Consider the following 19,121-nt stretch of genomic DNA (forward strand, 5'->3'; position numbering starts at 1 on the left):
GCTGCTGTTTGTCAGCAGGACTCAGAACTGGACACAGCTCCCTCCCAGAGACAAACAACACAGGGCAGGGGTTCAAGGATCCTGACATGAATTTTCTCAGGAGGGAGATAAGTGATGCATTTCACTGGCTGTTGATCATTAATGCCTTGCTGCCTGCTCAGCTGTGCTGGGTGCTGCTGCTGGGTGACAAAGATGCAGTGCCAGGGACGGCAGAGTGCAGCTGGGGTGCAGGGCATGGCCATGGGCACTGCAGGATGAGTTCTGTGTTGGGCTCTGCACCCACAGCTGGGGTCTGGTGGGGCAGGAGGGATTAACCAAGTGGAGAAGGGCAGTCCCTATTTGCAAAGGTCTTTCAGCTCCCCATTAGAGATCAGAAGAACACAACTGGCAGCCAGGAGCACCCCAGGCCTGGCTCTCTGGGATTGCAGGAACCTCCAGGAACGGCTTTGAAAGTTTCCCATTACGCAAAGTTAAATTAGCCTGGCAAATGAGGAGAGGGCAGGACAGTCTGCCCTCTGCTCCATGCACCCTCTGCATGCTCCTGGGCATCCTCACCATGCTCTGGTGGTGGTTCATGAGGGGATGGCAGAGAGACCAGAGCAGTTGTCAGCCCTGGCCATGGCAGCTCTGCAGGACTGTCACAGAGAGTGTGGGATCATGGAGCAAGGGCTGTGGGTCAGTCAGAGCTGCTGTCAGTCAGATCAAGGGCTGTGGGTCAGTCAGGGCTGCTGTGCTGCACAGCTGGAGGAGCCAGGGCTGCAGGATCCCCCTGAGTGAGGGGATGGTGCTGGGCTTGGAGCACTGCTCTCCACGTGCCCTCCAAACCTGTTTTCCTCTTTTACGTAAGCTGTTCCAAACATGTTTGTTACAACCCCCTGGTGATGTACCTTTGGAAAGAGTGGTTTTGGGTCCAAAGATCAGCGCTGGGACAGTGACCTGCCTGCTGCAAACAGGACCCTGCAGAGTATAAAACCCCAGTGGCACAGTGGAGCAGGGGACAGCCGGAGGCACGCTGAGGGCAGCGGGGCAGGATGGAGGCCCACATGAACCTCCTGCATGATGTGGGCATCCAGACCACACACTGGCTGCAGCAGCGCTTCCAGGGCTCCCAGGACTGGTTCCTCTTCATCTCCTATGCTGCTGATCTCAGGAATGCTTTTTTTGTCCTCTTCCCCATCTGGTTCCACTTCAGTGAGGCCGTGGGCATCAGGCTCATCTGGGTGGCTGTCATTGGAGACTGGCTCAACCTCGTCTTCAAGTGGTGAGTGGCCCTGAGCCAGCACTCCCACCTGTGCTGGCACACCTGCACTGACGTGGGTGCTCTCAGCCCCAGCTGGGCAGTGACCATGGTCACTCCTCCCCAGGCCATGCAGGAACAGCTCTGCCCCTCTGCTCCGAGCAGGGATGGAGCCTCCTGCAAGCAGAGCCTCCCATCAGCCAGGGCTGGTGCTGAGTGGGGGGATCTCCACGGAGCCCCTCAGCACAGGAGGCAATGTTGGCTTGCCCCCAGGGTGTTCCTGCTCTCAGGGCCGGGGACGGGGACACGGGCAGGCAGTGTTGGCTGGCAGAACCAGGCAGTCAGCTGGGTGCTGTGTCTGTCGGGATGCCCTGCACCACTTGTGGGTGCTTTGCTTCTTCCATCTCCCAGAACAGATCTAAAGCTGCAGCTGTGCCCTGGACCTCCCCAGACCCCTTCTCTTTTCTTTTCAGGATCCTTTTTGGGGAGAGGCCATACTGGTGGGTCCTTGACACAGACTATTATGGCAACAGCTCTGCACCAGAGATCCAGCAGTTCCCTCTCACCTGCGAGACTGGCCCTGGTAGGGTTCCCTGAGCCATGGCAGGGACTGGCAGCCAGGGGCAGGGGGTGCTTGAGCTGAACAGGCAAAGAGGGGGTGCTGGCCCGGTGCTGGCAGCCTGCAGGGAGCACCCAGCCCTGCAGAGAGGCTGCAGTGTGCTGGGGACACTGGCTGTGCCTGCAGGGGAAGGAGGCAGGGCAGCCCCTGCACGGGGCACACCTTGACCCCTGGTGAAGCTGTGGTGGCTCAGCACAAACCCCTGTGGGTGCTGAGCTCTGGCCCCTGCAGAGCCTGACCTGGCTCTCTCTCCTTGCCCAGGGAGCCCATCTGGCCATGCCATGGGTGCAGCAGGCGTGTACTACGTGATGGTGACAGCCCTCCTCTCTGCTGCTGGGGGAGAGAAGCAGTCAAGGACACTGGGATACTGGTAAGCTGAGTGCCAAAACCACCTGTGCCAGGCAGAGGTGGCTCCAGCACCGACAGGCACAGCCAAGCCCATCGAGGTGCAAGGCTGTGGGCTTGCAGCACGGGGACAGGCTCAGTGACAGCCAGGCATTGTCTGGAGTGCGTGATGGCAGTGCCATGGGCAGTGCAAGCTGGCCCTGGCACCCACATGGCCACCTGTCCCTCACAGGGTGCTGTGGACGGTGCTTTGGGTTGGCTTCTGGGCAGTTCAGGTCTGTGTCTGCATGTCCCGAGTCTTCATCGCCGCTCACTTCCCGCACCAGGTGATTGCAGGGGTGTTCTCAGGTGAGTGCACCAGAACCCTCCTTGGTTTTTAATTCCAATACCCCCTCCCTGTCCCTGCAGCACCTCTATGCTGCACTGCAGCACCTGCAGCACTGACCAGAGCCCCCTCCCTGTCCCTGCAGCACACTGAGCTGCACTGCAGCACCTGCAGCACTGATCTACCCCCCCTCCCTGTCCCTGCAGCACACTGAGCTGCACTGCAGCACCTGCAGCACTCACCAGCGCTCTCACTTTGCTCCTGGCAGGGATGGCTGTGGCCAAGACCTTCCAGCACGTCCGCTGCATCTACCACGCCAGCTTCCATCGGTACCTGCTCATCACCATCTTCCTCTTCAGCTTCACCCTGGGTTTCTACCTGCTGCTGTGGACGTTCGGCGTGGACCTGCTCTGGACGCTGGAGAAGGCCCAGAAGTGGTGCAGCAACCCTGAGTGGGTGCACATTGACACCACTCCCTTTGCCAGCCTCCTCCGTAACCTGGGCATCCTCTTCGGGCTGGGGCTGGCCCTCAACTCCCCCCTGTACCAGGAGAGCTCCCGGTTAACGCAGGGCCAGCAGCCGCCCTTCTTCCGCCTGGGCTGCGCCGCTGCCTCCCTCCTCATCCTCCACGTCTTTGATGCCTTCAAGCCTCCCTCCCACGTGCAGCTGCTCTTCTACGCCCTGTCCTTCTGCAAGAGCGCGGCCGTGCCGCTGGCCACCGTGGGCCTCATCCCCTACTGCCTGGCCCAGCTGCTGCCCACACAGCACAAAAAGGCGGCCTAAGGCACGCCAGGGTGGCTCAGGGGCAGCTGCCAGGCCCTGGGGACACCTCAGCCACCGGGTTGCACTGGGAGCTGACAATGGAGGCTGGGCCGGCGGTGCTGCTGGGTGGCTCCCACAGCACGGACCCACAGTGCCAGTCCTGCTGGGCTGGGCTGGCTGGTGGCACAGAGAGAGAGCCCTGCGTGCCCACGACTGCCCTGCTGTCCCTCCTGCACCCACGGGTGGGGGAAACCTGCCCAGGAGCCAGCAGCAGCAGCAGTGAGAAGTCCTGCACTCCTTTGCAGCTCGTGGGGACAGCCCACCTTGTGCTGCAGGGCTGGGGACAGCACCACTGGCATCAGCGCTGTCACCTCAGCGTGCTGAAGAGGCAGCTCTGTGACAGGAAGGACAGACTGACATGGAGATCGAGTGCCAGTGTGGGTGAGGGACCCCCAGCCCTGGGAGGACGTTTGGTGCTCACCCCTGTGGACAGTGTGGGGGGCACACAGGGACTGCGTGGAGCTGGGCACACAGCACAGGGGGTGGCTGGGGCTGGGCACAGGAGGTGTTTTATTAAAGATGAAGGTTGTTTAGCTGCAGAGTTTGAGTGTCCTGCTGGCCAGCACCATGGGATGGGGGATCGGCTCCTGGAGGCAGGCTTGTTGTGCCATGGCTGCAGATGGTACAGGAAGGACATTTCTCCTGGGGGCTGAAGACCCTCAACAGCTGCAAGATGTGTTCAAGCCACTGGGAAGGGCACTGCCCTGGGTCTTCACCTTTTGTCCTGAGATACAGCTGTACCCTGACAGCACAGTGGGGGCAATGAGCTGCTTTTTGTGCTGTTTGTCCAAGGTTTCTGGGTGCACTCTGTGCCAGGAACAGGGACAAACTTGTGTCACCTCACTGCTTACAGAAACGAGCTCAGCTTTGGGATCAACTGGCTCAGCTGGGGCTGTGCTGAGTCCCCAGGGTGTTGGGGACAGAACTGGGATTTATTTTGCCATGGTGTGGGGTTGGGGTCGTGCCCCTCTCACCTCAGTACCCCAGCCCAGTGCTCACTCAGGAAGTCCTGAGGGCTCAGCCTGCTGCCCTCCAAGCTGTGCAGGCTGTACAGCCCAGCTAAACCTTCTCAGGAAACATCCTCATCAGTCTGAGATAGTCCAAAATACACAGGGAGGTGTGGACACTTTCTTCCTGCCAGACTCTGTGCATGTGTAGGATCACTCCCAAAGCACAGCCCCTGCAGCTCTGACCCCACACCAGTTCCAGGCCCCAGTGGTGCTCCCGCTGTCCTGGTGCCATCCCAACAGCTCAGCCAAGGCTGTGGCCCTGCAGCAGTCACAGCAGCCATGGGTGGGAATCTGATCTGCTGGGGCTGCTCCCATCCCCTTGTTCATGACAGATAAAATTCCTTAGGATGGAGGTTTCTTTTATTCTTGTTCTCTGTTTATTACCAACACCTGGGGTAAACTTGTCACACCATTTCTGGCAAGAAGGGGAAGGGTAAATTCTCAAATTACCTGTTGAGCCCTGTTGTGGCTCCACAGCGCCCTTTAGTTCCTCCAGAGGAGACTGCAGCAGCTCCAGGGCCTGCCTGGGCAGGAAGGGTGAGCTGAGGGAACAGCAGGGACAGCTCTGCCTGATCCCGAGGGAGTTTACAGCTGCATCAGCTCCAGAAACTATTGATGGTCAAAACACGACCACTAACAACTGCACCCCACCAAGGGAAAGGTGTGGTATGTGGTGAGGAATGATCTCTTGTCTCTGGGGTACCTGCTCTCCCTTCCAGCTGCTCTCTGCCCTCACCCAGCCCAAGGAGTCTGGGGGGACCAGCTGCCTCTTGCTTGAGCATTTGTACCAAACAACTTCTCCTCAGCAAATGGCACAAAGCAAAACGCCCCAAAGTACTGCCAGCAGGAGGCCCCTTCTGGGTTTGGGAACCCTAGAAAGTGGTTAATTAAGGACTACTTTAACCCCTGCACCATTTGTTCTGACAACTGAGGCCTTGCAGCAAAGCCTTGATGGCAGATCCCCTCCCCATTTCCGTGAGCAGCCCACGCAGAGCATGTGCACACCAGCTGTTGGGTTCAGGTCTTTATTCTCTGGTAGAGAAGCTAGTGGAGCCTGTGCAAACAAATATAAGACAAAGCTACTTTGAGAATTGTCTCTCATGCTCCAGGGTTTTGATTGCTGATGAATTCCTGGAGCAGAGCTTGCACTTCTCCTCGCCGGCTCATCTTGGCTGCCTTGCCCTGGAAGCGGCCGCGCTTCCCAGCTCCTTTCCCTCCCAGCAGCTCTGCCACCCTGCAGCAGCAGCAGCACAGGCTGGAGCCCAGGCTGCTCCAGCACACACAGATCCCTGCCTGGATCACACTGTGCAGCTGCTCATCATGTCTGCAACATCAGAGTTCTTACCCGAGTTAAATAAATCACAAAACGTTACCTGGGACCTAAATTTTCAACTGCTTCAACAGGTCCAGCTAGAAGGAAGAGTCCTGCTTCTTTTTCATCTCCCACAGTCAGGAATAGCAGGGTTTCCTGTGGACAGAGATGGGCTTTGCTCCAGAGAAATCAGTGCTTTCCACAGTGGCCACAGCACACAAACACCAAAGTGACAATTCAGAAATCTCTGTGCATTACTGAGACTGACACTGCTTGGGGTATCCCAAATTAAAAGGACACAGCTGGCAGCTGAACTAGGTGATTGTGACTGAAACTTGCTGTTCTTCCTATCCTACTTTGTTGGGAATTTAGCTGCTAGAGACTGGAAAATTACAAAGCCATGGCTAATTCCAAGTCCTGCACCTGTGAGATTGCGTGTCCTTGGGCCTAGCTGTAGTAGGATAACAAATAGTGAAAGAGACATGAGAAAAGAGAGATGTAACCCCTAAGGAATGAGGAAGAGTTCATGGTATAGTTTAACCAATAGATTGCTTGGCTTACAGAATATTCATAAGCTTATTATTTGCTGTATAAGTGTTTGATGCTTTCTTCAATAAACTGGACCTCTGATGAACCACCTGGTGTCTGGGTCTCCTTCCATGACACCACTTCTACCTAATTCTATCCTAACCTATTTCAGCCAGTGAGGCTCTGTACAGCTCTTAGGGCTCTTCTCCAGGGCTCTGAATTCTCACTGTTGAGGACTGCCCTGCAGACTGAGGCTGCTGGGGACAGGAAACCTCAGGTACTTGTCAAAGGAACCAGATCTGCAGATCATGACTGTGGCAGGAACAGAAGCCTGGCCATGTAAAACTGGGGTGGAAAACCAGTGGTGTCAGTTTAGTCTTCATCAGTGACTCACCTCTGTCCCAATCTCATTAGCAATGATGTTCATAAATTCAGAATCACCCTCTTTCCTGTAAGGATGGATAAAAAAAACGTTTCAGAAAGAAGCAAAACTCCCCTCTAGAGTACAAAATCTCAGTCAGAAACCAAGTGCATGATTAGAGATTTTGGCCTCTTTCTCTTGTCTATAGGTGTAAATCCTTGCTGGGCTCTCCTTTAGGAATTATTCAAGTGTTATCTTTAAGAAATAGAGCTCCCTGGTTTTACTTGAAAATATCAAGTGCAGAGGGAATTAGATGGACACAGCAATTTCTCAGCTACAGCACCAGAAGAATTCAGTGACTGAATTACAGATTCCTTTAATTACACAACTTTGCAGCAGGCCAAGGCAGTTTAATATTCTATTTCCTTTGTTTACATTCCTCCCTCGAGAAAACAAGCTGCTCTCACGAGGTGTGAGAGATCCAAGAGCCATAAAACCTGTGGGATACTGCTGGCCCCTCTTCCCTGAGCTCCCCCATACCTGTGCAACACAAAGAGCTGCTTTGGAGCAGGTTTGCTCTTGAAGTCCCGGGCTATCAAAACAGCAATGTCTCTAAGCAAGTTCAGGTTGTTCTGAAAGGAAAGGAAATTAACTGTCCTGCAGCTGGAGGAGTCAGTGTGAACACAGCTGTGTTCCCAGAGGTTTGAGCACTTTTCACAATATGCACAAAAATTGAAGCCAATGATCTGACTCCCAGTTACCACAACGAATGGCCTACAGGAAATAGTGACAACCCACTTTTCCCAGGCACTCTTGTACCTTCTGGAGCAGCTTCACAGAGCTCTGCAGTCTCTTCACAGCCTCTACATGCTCACCTGGTCCATTTCTGAAAGAAATGAGAGACTTTGGATCACTTCTCTGAAGGACAGAGGAAGAATTTCCTAAAGGAGTACAACAGACAACATCACACACAGCCCCACAACGTGCACCCTGAGGCTTATGTGGTATCTCTCAGGAGGAGGAGTGAAGATGAAATAACAAAGGTGGAAAGAGGATTACTTGAGCAGAGAGGTTAGAGCCTTCTCAGTACTGTGACTTTGTTCAATTGACTTCAGCACTCTGTTTCCCACCAAGAAAACCAAGTTGGTTTTGTTCTTTTTCCCTTTTTCCACGCCAAGGAGTTTAATAACCTTCAAAAGAAAATCAGCTTGGTCAGAACAGCATTTTGATAATTCACATAGGTGGTCAGTTCCTGCCAGATTGTGCTTTGTAATGAATTTTGACTCTCTGCTAGTGAAAATAAATGGATTTAAATCAGCTATAAGGTCAACATAAAAAAAAAAAAAAAAAAAGTACAGTGGAATTTATGCAATCTTCTAGCCATGGGATGTACTCTACAGGACATCTGGATGTATCTGCTGGGAAACCAACTCCAACCAATGACTGAGAAAGTACAAATACTTAAAGGCAGTCTAGGATTTTATCACCATTTCCCTGCACAGATTTCTCATCCATGATGAACACTCAAAAATATCAGAGCTTCAAGCAGAGAGAACATGGCCAACACCCCTGGCAGTGCAAAAGCATCACAGGGCTGAGCTCTGCAACAAGGAAACAAAAGCTCCTGTGGCACCCAGCCCATGTGTGACCCTCCTGGGGCTCCCTCACCCTGGGGCTCTGCCACCCCTTTCCCCACCAGCACAGCCTGGAGCAGCCTGTGGATCCCAGGGACTCTGGCTGTACTTCATGTGCAGCCTGGCTCCCAGGGGCAGCCCAGCTGCAGGAGCCCACCTGGAGGTCACTCAGGTTGGAGACGTGAGTCCCACAGCACAGGTTGGAGTCGATGCCTTCGATGTCCACCACCCTCACCGGCCCCGCGTGGTCATCGGGCAGCCCCCGGCTCCTCACCTGCCAGAGGAGCAGGGTGACAGAGCAGGTGACATCTGTGCTCAGCTATTCCACGAACGCCATCAGCTCTCCCCCACCACTCACTGTTTCAACTTCAGGGTCATCTGCAGCCAGTTCCCTCACTGTTACAGGGACCCTGTCCCGGATTTTCTCGTTCACGCTGTCCTCCAGGGCCTGGAGCTGCTCTGCTGTCACCACGGGGGTGTCCAGCTCAATGACACTGCGCTGGCGGCCCAGCTCCCTGCACCAAGGAAGGACATCTGCTGAGAGCAGCTGGGAGGTGCCTTTGTGCAGCACCAGCATCCATCCCACTGCTGGCAGTGTGGACTGAAACAAAACAGACTTCCCTCCTCTCCCTCTTATGTTCAAAGCACCAGGTGGAAACCAAACACTTAAGGAGGACAAGACAGAGAAAACACTTTCTACATCTTCTCTCCAGGTCAGTCATCTCTCCTACAACATTTGAGCTCAAATGAAACATCCAAATTGCTTTTGGTGTTTCAGTGCTCAGGCTCTGTGCAGGGTAGCATTTTGGCATGTGCCAAATGAGTCAAAAGGAACCTTTATCCTGCTCACCATGACGTAGTCTTGAATCCAAACATCTGTTCTGCAACGGCACTGATGAGATGCTGTCCTGGAAGAGATGTGCAAGCACTAGCTCTGAGTGCCACTGGCATTTTCGGTCAGGCCGTGTCTTCCCTGCTGACATTCTCCACGACAGCCTGGGTGCTGGGTGCTGAGGGGCTCCTGCCAAAGCTCAGGAGCAGCAAGGAGCAGCTCTGGCCTCATGAGCCTCTGCTCCTGGCACTGCAGCACACCCTGTGCAAAGCAGGCTGAACTTTCTCTTCCAAACCTGTTTTTGGTGCGTTTACAAGCGAAGGGGAGCTCACAGAGGGTGCTGCTGCCCTCAGCAGTCCCGGGAACAAGCTGTGCACACAGAGCCGGCGGATTTCTCCCTACCCTGACCGGGATGGGGACACGGTGGGCGCCCCCCCGCCCCAGCGGCACGGCCCGCGGGGTGTTCCGTGCGCTCCCCGGTACCGGCACCGGCACGGACCTGAATGCTGCTGCATGTGGTCGAAGCGGCGCTCCCAGTCCAGCGACAGCAGCACTTCAGCGCCCGGTTCCAGCGCGGCCGGCACGAAATGCACGGCCTCGGTGCCCCGCCGTGTCACCCGCAGCACCGGCACGTCCCCGATGAGGCCGCGATCGTCCGGCTGCGGACACGGGACATCAGCGCCGCCGCTCCCGGCCCGGTGCCCGCCCCGCCCGGCCCGGCCCGGCCCGTACCTGCCCGCCGCCCTCGGGGAAGAGGATGGTGTCCTCCAGCACCACCTGGAAGCCGCTCACCGGCTCCCCGCCGCCCTCGGGCCGCAGCTCGGCCGCCCGGCACGACACCACCCTGGTGGTGAACTGAGACAGAGACGGCGGCGCCGTGAGGGCCCGCCCGGGCCTGCCCCGCGCCTTGACCCCGGTCCCGGCCCCGGCCCGACGCTACCTGCCGGGCCCAGCTGTCCCGCTGGCACCGGAACACCATGGCGACCGCTCGGCACAAGCGAGCCGGGACCGGCGGAGGGACACGGACACGGACACGGACACGGACAGGGACAGGAAGGGGGCGGGGGCTGCACGGGGACGCGCGGGCGCGCTCCCGCCGGCGGCGCGCGCTCCCGCCGGGGCCGGTGCGGGTGAGCGGCTCCCGGGGCCCGGCGCGGCACACGGCACACAGCGCACGGCTGCGGCAGTTCACGTTTATTGCCCCGTGCCCCGCCAGCTTAGCCGGCTACGGGAGACCGGACCGCGGGTCGGGAGCCATGCCCGCGGCGATGCACGAGCTGAGGCGGCTCCGCTTCCTCGGAGAGCCCTGCCCGCGCTGCTCCCCGGTGGTGCTGCCGGTGCACCGGCTGACTCCCGCGGCGTCCCCGGGGGCCTGGGCGTCAGTCATCCTGCGGGAGGGAGGAGCGAGATGCCAGGGACTGGGCCGAGACCGGGCCAGCCCCGGTGGCAGCGGGGGGCACCAGCCGGTTGTCCCGGGACGGGCTGCCCGAGGTGAGCAGCGGGAGGTGCTGCCGGTGCCCCAGAGCCGGCAGAAGGCTGAAGCTGGGTTGTGCTCGGCAGGTGGTACTTACATCCAGGTCATCCATGGCTGGAGGGGGAGCTTTTTCTGTCACCTTCTCCAGCATCTGGATGGGAAATAAACATCTGGATCCTCAAATTCCCGGCGTTCCCCCATCCCACACACCCATACGATGTGCCCCAGGATCCTGAGGCCCGTGGCCCAGCTCACCTCTGCGTACTGTTCCACCATGGCTCTCTCCACCTCCTCGTCCCCTTCCCAATCTCGCCAGTTGTCGAAGTCCACGGAGAGCCAGGCTGGCTGTGGGCACAGAGAGCATCCCCTGAGTGGGGGAGCAGCACTGCAGGGACCTCCAGCCCAGGGGCAGCTCCTACACAGGTGAAGGGCAAGGGCAGGAAGCAGGAGTGTCCCTTTGCCTGCAGGCACTGGTCCTGATCCTGAGTGTGTCAAGGAAAAGGGTGCCACGTCCTTCCTGGAGGGCAGAAGTCTGTGGGCTAGTGGTGGTTATCAGGTAGGGCTTTTTGGGAGCTCTGTCTTGGGATCCCCTGTGGAAGCCTCTGTGTGTGTCCTGGGGGCAGGCTGGTTCCTAGGAGCCATGAGGTGCTGAGTGGGGATAGCACATGCACTGAGGCACCACACACACCTTGATGTTCTCCTTGGTGATGCGTGGCCAGGCCACTTTCTCCTTCCACTTCCTCATAAAGCACGTGATGGAGCGGTCAGAGCGCTTCTCCCGTGAGTCCTGCCAAGAGATTGGGGTGCCTCAGGGTCTGCCAGGCTCCTGTCTGCTCAGCCCTGTGCGGGCTGTGGGGTCACAGAACCACAGACAGGTTGTTTCTGGCTCAAGGCAGCAGTGTGAGTACCAGCCCCAGGGCTGGGGCTCTCAGGATGGGCAGCATTCAGGGTTAGGCAGTGTTGCTCAAGACTGCACAGATTGGCTCTGACTCTGAGCCTGACAGAGGCTGACAGAGAAGAGTTTGTTGGCGGGAAACCTCACCTTGGAGTTGACTCTGGCGTACAGGTTGATCTCGTTGTAGAACTCCACACCGTCTGCATTTTTGCAGCTGCCAAAACGTTATAACAACAGGGCTTAGGAGAGAGCTGAGTCCCCGCGTGCTCTCCTCTCACAGAGTCCTCCCGCTCCCCTGAACCACCCCCCGAGCAGAGCAGGGCCGTGTCGGTGGGCAGGGCAGCGGCAGCTCACCTGAACTCCAGCCGGTGGTCCTCGATGAGCACCTTCACGTCCGTGCTGTCCTCCACACAGAACTCCAGGTACACGTACCGGGGCCGGTCGTACCACAGCGTCTTTGCGGGTTGCCTTGGGGAAGAGCAGAGCGGCGGCTATCACCATCACCAGCGGGCATTTCCCGGTGCCTAACAGAGCTCGGCAGGGGCCAGGGGCGAGGAAAGGGCCCCGGACACCGGCTCTGCTTGTGGCGAGCCCCGGGACGGGCAGAGGGAGCCGGGCGGGTGCCGACGGGCGGTGGGAGCGGACACCGGCCCCGTGACTCTCCCCGCTGCCCCTGGCCGGCGGGGCCCGGCCGGCTGTGTCCGCTCCCATCTGCCTGGCCCGGCGCTGCCCGCTGCTCCAGATCGGAGGCTCCTGCCGGGCGCTGCCTCTACCGGGTACCGGGCGCTTTACACGGCTTCTGTGCGCCGCCTGTCCCGTCCGGCCTTGCTCACCTCGCCATGGCGGTGCCGACCCCGCCCCGCGCTATTTCGGGCCGGGGGCGCGGCTGCCGGACCGGCCAGGCCGGGACGGGCCAGGCCCGGGGCCGCCCCCCGCTCCCCCCGGTGCGCGCCCCCGGGGCCGCCGCCGCGCTGGGCCGGACCGCGAGGGGGCGCGCTGGCCCCGCCCGCTCCCGCCCCTCAGCGCCAAGATGGCGGCGGCGTCGCGGCGCCGGTAGCGGCGGCTATGGAGGGAGAGAGCGGCTCGCTGGGCCCCGGCGAGCGCTGGGCGCCGGTGGGCGCCGTGTCGGCGGAGGAGGACGAGGACGAGGAGGACGAAGAAGCGGCGGCTACCGGGGGAGATTCGGCGGAGTCGGTGCCGCAGCTGCGGGCCGAGCGGCGGCGGCTGCACGGGGCGCTGCTGGCGCTCGCCTCGCACTTCGCTCAGGTGCAGTTCCGCCTGCGGCAGGTGGCCCGGGCCGGCCCGGCCGAGCAGCAGCGCCTGCTCCGCGACCTCGAGGACTTCGCCTTCCGCGGCTGCCCCGCGCCGCTGCCCCACGGGCTCGGCGCCGCTCCGGTGAGTGGAGCCTTTGCCGGGCATGGCCCCGCGGTCGGTGTGTGGGTTTAACCCCGCCTGAAGCGCATGAGGGTGGCTGCGCTGCCCGCGGTGCTCGGGTTTGCACGGGGCTCGCAGGCTCCCGGGGACTCGCAGGCTGCTCGCAGGGATGTGCCTCGGAGCCCTGAGCGGTGTGTCACCGCTCCACGCCCTGATACAGCACGGCTGACTCACAGCATCTGTGATATGAACGTGTTATTTGGCCTCCTTCTTCCTGGATCCTGGCCTTGTGAGACACGACGTGGGTGCAAGCGGTCTGGAGAGGTGCTTCCCCTCCTTTATTAAATGAGATGATGTATCTGGTACCTCTGCTTGGTGCTCACATTTTTCTCTCAGGCCAATTTGCAGTGCTGACTAGTGAAGTACATGAGCTGCAGGAGATACTGCTCACATCATAATCCTGTTCTCTGTGCCTTGGGTATGACAGTAAGCTTTCAATTTTGTTTACTGTTAACTTTTTTCCAGGGTGAGCGAGAGAAGCAGGAGCAAATTGAGGTCCAGAAGGAGAAGCAGAGAGAGCTGATCCTGCAGCTCAAGACACAGCTGGATGACCTTGAGACCTTTGCTTACCAAGAGGGCAGCTATGATTCCCTGCCACAGTCTGTGGTTATGGAAAGACAACGGGTAAGGCTCCCAAATCCTCCAGCTGTATTTCCTAGCCTGAGTGTCTTACATACTGTAGGCACTCATCAGTCTGTATTTCTCACCAGCAGCTGTAGAATGTCAGGAGTTTGTCTACACGTGTGAGCCTGTCATGTGTCTTTTGCAGTTATTTCTGTGCAGTAAAGGTGTCCTGTTTCTGAGGGAACCTCTGGGAAAGGAGTTATATTTTCCTGAAGAATTTGAAGTTGTTTTAAAACCAGTGCTGCCCCTCCTTGTTCTGTGCAATCCCTCCAAAGTGCAAGTTTGCTCCAGCCCAGCACTCTGTGCCTCTATGTTAAACATGAATCATTACCCTGCAGAGCTGGATCAACTTCTCCCCTCTCGCTGATGTAAAAATTTATTTGATATAAAAAATTATTTGAGAAAGCTCCCAGGCAGCAGTGCCACGTGGTGAAATCCCACTGCTCGCTTGTGTTTTGCAGATGATTATAAATGAGTTGATAAAGAAGCTGGACATGGACTTGAGTGAAGATTTTGCAAAGCTCTCTCCAGAGGAGCTGCGGCAGAGGGTGGATGCTGCCATAGCACAGATTGTGAATCCAGCCAGGGTGAAGGAGCAGCTGGTGGAGCAGCTGAAAACCCAGATAAGGGACCTGGAAATGTTCATCAACTTCATTCAGGGTCAGTGATGAGTTTTTGAATGAGCAGACTGAATTTCTTTGTAATTGCCTGACGTCATGAGGAAGAGAGTCACAGATGTCAGGAGATGCAGGAGCAGCTTCTGGGTCACAGGAGAGTACAAATCTCTCTAAACTGACAGTGAGGAAAAGTATTGATAGAGTGACAAAAGAGATTTAGAGGGGTCTGAGGAATTTTGACCTTAAGACTTGGGATATTCAGCTGAAATTAACAAATGTGAAATAATGATGTGAAATCCTTTTTGTAGATGAAGTTGGAAGCTCTGGCAAGGCAGAAGATGCCCACTGTGACTGTGGAGGCTCCTACAAACCCAGCACCCGGCCTCCTGGGAACAGAGGTGGGCACTGCTGGGCTCAGCACTGTCAGCAGAGCTCCAGCTCCTCCCTGGAGCTTTGATGAACACAAAGCAGTCACTGTCTGCTTTTTCCTGGCAGCTGGTTTCTGTGCTTTGGCACTCCCTCTGCTGAAGGCCTGTGTCCTTTTCCTTTACCCTCCTTCCATGGGATCCTCAGAGTAGTCACAGAGCCTGAGCAAGTGGCATGGTGGGTGGGCTCAGTCCTCAGTGGGGTCAGGAAGAGACTGCTCATACTTGGTGCAAAACACACCGTAATTTGTGGTCTTCAGGCTCTGAGCAGTGTGAGCAGGTACAGGGAGCTGGGAGGGATCCAGCATTCTTTGGAGTTTGAGACCTCCCTACTTATCCCTTAAACCTGCTGGAAGTACAATAATGTAGCATGAGGCATCTGCAGCTACTCAGAATGCTAACCTGGAGGGATTTTCAAATATTTGCACTCCCTTTGTGTGTATGATCACGCAGAGTTGTTGACTCCCTAATGAGATTATGTTTTTCTCTTTTCTACCCTGGCCAGTGAACCCAGAAGATGCCAGAAGGATGCAAGAGACGGGCCTGCAGCTCATGCGCCGCGTGCTGGCCGTGCTGCAGATCTTTGCTGTCAGCCAGTTTGGCTGTGCCACGGGGCAGATCCCTCGCACCCTCTGGCAGAAGGACCGGGACAGGCACGACTTCTCCCCCTTAATAGAGAAACTGGAGCTGTCGGTGGAGCGGGTGAGGCAGCTAGCCCTGAAACACCAGCAGGCAGAGCACGTTATCTGCTCCTCCGAGCTGCAGGACGTTCCCCTGGGTGGCAGAGACGAGCTGACCCTGGCTGTGCGCAGGGAGCTCACCCTGGCCCTGCGGGACCTGCTGGCCCACGGGCTCTACGCCTCCTCCCCAGGCATGAGCCTGGTGCTGGCCCCCATCGCCTGCTTGATCCCCGCCTTCACCCCCTCCCCGCAGACCATGCACCCCTGGGAACTCTTTGTCAAGTACTACAAGGCCAAGAACGGACGAGCCTTCGCGGAATCCCCGGCTCGCAAGCTGTCCCTGTCCTTCGCCCTGCCCGTGACGGGGGCAGTGGTGGCCACCCCCAAGCAGAGCCTGCTGGCAGCCATCCACACGGTGCTCACGGAGCACGGCCCCTTCAAGCGCAGCGCGGACTCGGAGCTGAAGGCGCTGGTGTGCATGGCGCTCAACGAGCAGCGCCTGGTCTCGTGGCTCAACCTCATCTGCAAGTCTGGGGCTCTGGTTGAGTCTCACTACCAGCCCTGGAGCTACATGGCCAGCACCGGCTTCGAAAGCGCCCTCACCCTCCTCAGCCGCCTGAGCAGCCTGAAGTTCAACCTCCCGGTTGACCTGGCTGTTCGGCAGCTGAAAAATATCAAAGATGCGTTTTGATGTGTTTTTATTGCCGTTCGTCCGTTTTTCCACTAGTAGGCAGCTGTTGGGCTCAAGAAGCCTGGCTTTTGTAAGACCGAGTTTGTCTCTTTGGTGTTTGCTTTTAGGGAAATCTTAGGGTCTCGTGTTGTTGGCAGTGTGTTGTCTGCTGGAGGCCGCAGTTGGGCAGCAGCGCCTCACCCTGCCCTCTCCCTGCTGCTCTGGGGCCAAACTGCCCTGCCCAGTGGCCAGGGACAATTCAGGGGTGGGGGACAGAGGCCTGGCCACGGGGACTGCCCGTGGGATGTGCAGTGAGCTCCATTGTGGTTGTTTCTTGCAGTCTCTGCTCTACACCTTGCACACAGGATCTCTCATGGAGGAGGGAGCTGGCAGGGTTTGAGGCACCTTGGGGGCAGTCTGACCTCCCCCGGTAGGAGGAGATGAGTGCCGGGCCAGAGGTGCCCGCGGGCTCCTCCAGCGGCTCTGCGCTCTGTGTCCCTCGGGCTGCCGGGGTGCTTTGTCCAACGGACCCAGCTCCTTGTTCCGGGCTTTTGTGGGGCATCAGCGCCGCCCGCTGTCCCGCGGGGTAAATTAAACACCGTTGTACTACCTGTGGGCCGAGCTCAACCCTGTCCCGTGTGCTCTGTGCGTTACCGGGGCTGGGAGGGGGCGGGCGAGGCGGACACCGGCACCGCCGTGCCAGGGGAAGGGGCGGCTGAGGCGGACACTGGCACCGCCGGGGTGGGGATGGCTGTGGCGGACACGGCATCGCTGTGCGCGGGGGTACGGGGGAAGCGGCCGTGCCGGGGGTTACCGAGGCGGACACGGCACCGCTGTGCGCGGGGGTACGGGGGAAGCGGACACCAGCACGGCCGTGCTGGGGCGGAGGTGGCTGAGGCGGACACGGCACCGCTGTGCGCGGGGGTACGGGGGAAGCGGACACAGCACCGCCGTGCCGGGGCGGGGATGGCTGAGGCGGACACGCCATCGCTGGGGCGGGGATGGCTGAGGCGGACACGGCACCGCTGTGCGCGGGGGTACGGGGGAAGCGGACACAGCACCGCCGTGCCGGGGATTACTGAGGCGGACACGGCACCGCTGTGCGCGGGGGTACGGGGGAAGCGGACGCGGCACCACCGTGCCGGGGGTTACTGAGGCGGACACGGTCCCGCCGCTCGGTGCCGGCAGCAGCTCCCGGCGGCGCGGCGGAAGTGACGTAGGTGTCCGGGTAAAAGCCGGGCGCTGCCTTCCCTTTGCCTTCCGGCCCAGCGCCATCGCAGCGGAGCCTCGGTGAGAGCGGGCGGGCGCGGCATCCGCCGCCATCCGCGGGGGTGGCGGCCGGGGCGAGGGTGGCGGGCTCGGGCTGACTGCCGGCTGCTGTCTCCGCAGAGATGGGGAAGTTTATGAAGCCGGGGAAGGTGGTGCTGGTGCTGGCCGGCCGCTACTCGGGGCGTAAGGCCGTCATCGTGAAGGTGAGCGCGGGGCTGGGCCGGCGGGGCCGGGGCGAGCGGGACACCGGGAGGGAGGCACGGGCGCGGGTCCTCGGTGCCACCTCCGCCGCCGCTCCTCGGTGCGATCGCCGCCACCACGGCCTGTTTGTTTCAGAACATCGACGATGGCACCTCGGACCGGCCGTACAGCCACGCCTTGGTGGCCGGCATCGATCGCTACCCGCGTAAGGTGACTGCTGCCATGGGCAAGAAAAAGATCGCAAAAAGGTCCAAGATCAAGTCTTTCGTGAAGGTTTACAACTACAACCACCTGATGCCCACCCGGTGAGTGCTGATACCGGCTGCTTTCGTGGTTCTTGTGTTTTCTACTGAGCACCGAGAGTTATCAAGGCTGTCAATGCCGTGGCTGAATGAATGTGAGGCTCAGGCTCTGCAAAAATGGAGCTGGGGTCTGAGGCTGAGTGGAAATATTAATGAACTTTTGGGATGAGGCAGTTGGCTCTTATTTCAGCCACACTGATCTTCCCTTTGCTCGGGGGGTGTTAGAGACAGCTTTGAGGTTCTGGAGCTGGTAGAGCCATTTCTTACTGTGCCTCAGAGCTCTCAGAGCAGCTCCCAGGCACCACATGGAACAGAGCTGCATATCCCTCAGAAAGGGCATGGCTCCGTTATAGGCTGAACTGAGACTGCTTTCATGGTTTGGTGATTCCTCAGCTGAGGAGACTGTAGGAGCTGTAACTCCTTGTCTGGACATTAGAATGTGCTTGGTTTTCAGCCCTGTGCCAGGTACCATGCCCATTTTGAACTGTTCTGCTCTCTGCCAGGTATTCTGTGGACATTCCCCTGGACAAAACAGTGGTGAACAAGGACGTGTTCAGGGATCCCGCTCTGAAACGCAAAGCAAGACGTGAAGCCAAGGTGAAATTTGAGGAGAGGTGAGTTGGGAGTTCATCTGCTCAGTGTTGTTTGTGCTGTTACTGGTGTGAGGGGTTGGTGTTGCTGTGCTACAGTCTGTGCTTTTCCAGGTTGGCACTTCCACCCTGGCTTCTTTGCAGGAGTGTTTGTTGAGTGTGTTTTTCTCACCTCTGTGTGTGTGCACCGTCGTGCCAGCACCTGTGGAGCCTTTCAGGTGCCACAGGATGATCTGACAAGGTGCTGCCAGTTCATCCTCTCTGTTATCACTGGGCTGGGTGGGCCAGAGCAGTGCTGATGCTTTGCTGGGGTTTCTGCTCTTTTTTGATGGGTTTCTGTTCAGAAGCTCCTTCAGAGGAAGGAGCTGTGTGGCCTCAGTGGGACACAGTGTCTCAGGCTGTTCTCCAAGGGCATCTCCCCCTGCCACACGAGGTTTCCAGTGGGATGGCTGTGTCCTGTGCTTGTACCCATTGGGGTGGAAACTGCCACAGTGCAGGTGTCTTTAAATTTGGAGCCTGGCAGTTCCTTCCCTTGGAATTTCAATATTTAAAGTGGGTTTGGTTGTAGCCCAGGCCATAGAGATGAGGTGAATTACCTCTGGGTGAATTAGGTGCTACATTCTGTCTGTCTGGGACAGCTCAGGTGCAGGTTTGGTGCTCTTACCTGCTCTTACACGGCCTTTAACCTGTGTGTTCTCTTTCAGGTACAAAACTGGCAAGAATAAGTGGTTCTTCCAGAAGCTGCGATTCTAAAGGTGTAACGAGGTTGCATCAATAAATGTTTATTAAAAACCATGCCTTTTTTGTTATTTAACAAACAAGCAGTGGCCTTTGTGGTGTGGTCATGCTTGCTCTGTGTCTCTACGAGCTGGGGAAGCCATTGCTGTCCAGGGGAGCAGGGGCTGGGTCGAGTTG

The 19,121-nt window shown here is 58.1% G+C and overlaps 4 protein-coding genes across 6 annotated transcripts; 3 read left to right on the plus strand and 1 right to left on the minus strand.

The window, feature by feature from the left end:
* Positions 1-276: 276 nt before the first annotated feature.
* G6PC1 (glucose-6-phosphatase catalytic subunit 1) lies at positions 277-3,887 on the plus strand. Its single transcript, XM_063178841.1, has 5 exons — positions 277-1,261; positions 1,711-1,820; positions 2,118-2,226; positions 2,434-2,549; positions 2,795-3,887. Exons 1-5 carry the CDS (start codon positions 1,032-1,034, stop codon positions 3,307-3,309), a joined length of 1,080 nt encoding a protein of 359 aa, XP_063034911.1. The 5' UTR covers positions 277-1,031; the 3' UTR covers positions 3,310-3,887.
* A 1,482-nt stretch (positions 3,888-5,369) lies between these two features.
* Positions 5,370-12,320, minus strand: LOC134430939 (putative protein PTGES3L). Of its 3 annotated transcripts, XM_063178835.1 has the most exons (17): positions 12,228-12,320; positions 11,749-11,862; positions 11,542-11,608; positions 11,188-11,286; positions 10,755-10,844; positions 10,597-10,650; positions 9,758-9,880; positions 9,525-9,684; positions 9,044-9,101; positions 8,552-8,708; positions 8,351-8,467; positions 7,619-7,749; positions 7,379-7,445; positions 7,100-7,191; positions 6,593-6,647; positions 5,732-5,826; positions 5,370-5,592 (listed from the first exon to the last, which is right to left on the minus strand). In XM_063178835.1, the coding sequence occupies exons 1-17, from the start codon at positions 12,233-12,235 to the stop codon at positions 5,457-5,459; spliced, it is 1,623 nt and encodes a 540-aa protein (XP_063034905.1). In that variant the 5' UTR covers positions 12,236-12,320; the 3' UTR covers positions 5,370-5,456. The 3 variants fall into 3 exon arrangements, with proteins under 3 accessions (XP_063034905.1, XP_063034903.1, XP_063034904.1); XM_063178833.1 differs by lacking the exons at positions 10,597-10,650; positions 10,755-10,844; positions 11,188-11,286; ... (1 more) ...; positions 11,749-11,862; positions 12,228-12,320 and adding an exon at positions 9,966-10,064; XM_063178834.1 differs by lacking the exons at positions 5,370-5,592; positions 5,732-5,826; positions 6,593-6,647; ... (6 more) ...; positions 9,525-9,684; positions 9,758-9,880 and adding an exon at positions 10,199-10,413.
* Positions 12,321-12,459: 139 nt separating this feature from the next.
* Positions 12,460-16,471, plus strand: RUNDC1 (RUN domain containing 1). Its single transcript, XM_063178831.1, has 5 exons — positions 12,460-12,789; positions 13,294-13,452; positions 13,914-14,112; positions 14,378-14,467; positions 15,000-16,471. The coding sequence occupies exons 1-5, from the start codon at positions 12,460-12,462 to the stop codon at positions 15,863-15,865; spliced, it is 1,644 nt and encodes a 547-aa protein (XP_063034901.1). The 3' UTR covers positions 15,866-16,471.
* Positions 16,472-17,056: 585 nt separating this feature from the next.
* On the plus strand, positions 17,057-19,001 carry RPL27 (ribosomal protein L27). The gene is made up of 5 exons (XM_063178844.1): positions 17,057-17,134; positions 17,234-17,316; positions 17,450-17,619; positions 18,120-18,230; positions 18,911-19,001. Exons 2-5 carry the CDS (start codon positions 17,236-17,238, stop codon positions 18,957-18,959), a joined length of 411 nt encoding a protein of 136 aa, XP_063034914.1. The 5' UTR covers positions 17,057-17,134; positions 17,234-17,235; the 3' UTR covers positions 18,960-19,001.
* Positions 19,002-19,121: the final 120 nt, after the last annotated feature.

Source organism: Melospiza melodia, chromosome 30 (genome assembly GCF_035770615.1).
Source record: "Melospiza melodia melodia isolate bMelMel2 chromosome 30, bMelMel2.pri, whole genome shotgun sequence".
Taxonomy (NCBI): Eukaryota; Metazoa; Chordata; class Aves; order Passeriformes; family Passerellidae; genus Melospiza; species Melospiza melodia.

Excerpts from the sequence above, each read along its gene's own strand:
- G6PC1 (XM_063178841.1), top strand. The coding sequence starts at position 1,032 with ATGGAGGCCCACATGAACCTCCTGCATGATGTGGGCATCCAGACCACA. Across the intron at positions 1,821-2,117 it reads CACCTGCGAGACTGGCCCTG|GGAGCCCATCTGGCCATGCC; the intron begins GTAGGGTTCCCT and ends CTCCTTGCCCAG. Across the intron at positions 2,227-2,433 it reads TCAAGGACACTGGGATACTG|GGTGCTGTGGACGGTGCTTT; the intron begins GTAAGCTGAGTG and ends TGTCCCTCACAG.
- LOC134430939 (XM_063178835.1), bottom strand. Across the intron at positions 7,446-7,618 it reads GCTCTAACCTCTCTGCTCAA|AAATGGACCAGGTGAGCATG; the intron begins GTAATCCTCTTT and ends CATTTCTTTCAG. Across the intron at positions 5,827-6,592 it reads CTAATGAGATTGGGACAGAG|GAAACCCTGCTATTCCTGAC; the intron begins GTGAGTCACTGA and ends CTCTGTCCACAG.
- RUNDC1 (XM_063178831.1), top strand. The coding sequence starts at position 12,460 with ATGGAGGGAGAGAGCGGCTCGCTGGGCCCCGGCGAGCGCTGGGCGCCG. Across the intron at positions 12,790-13,293 it reads ACGGGCTCGGCGCCGCTCCG|GGTGAGCGAGAGAAGCAGGA; the intron begins GTGAGTGGAGCC and ends ACTTTTTTCCAG. Across the intron at positions 14,113-14,377 it reads GTTCATCAACTTCATTCAGG|ATGAAGTTGGAAGCTCTGGC; the intron begins GTCAGTGATGAG and ends TCCTTTTTGTAG.
- RPL27 (XM_063178844.1), top strand. The coding sequence starts at position 17,236 with ATGGGGAAGTTTATGAAGCCGGGGAAGGTGGTGCTGGTGCTGGCCGGC. Across the intron at positions 17,317-17,449 it reads GTAAGGCCGTCATCGTGAAG|AACATCGACGATGGCACCTC; the intron begins GTGAGCGCGGGG and ends TGTTTGTTTCAG. Across the intron at positions 17,620-18,119 it reads AACCACCTGATGCCCACCCG|GTATTCTGTGGACATTCCCC; the intron begins GTGAGTGCTGAT and ends GCTCTCTGCCAG.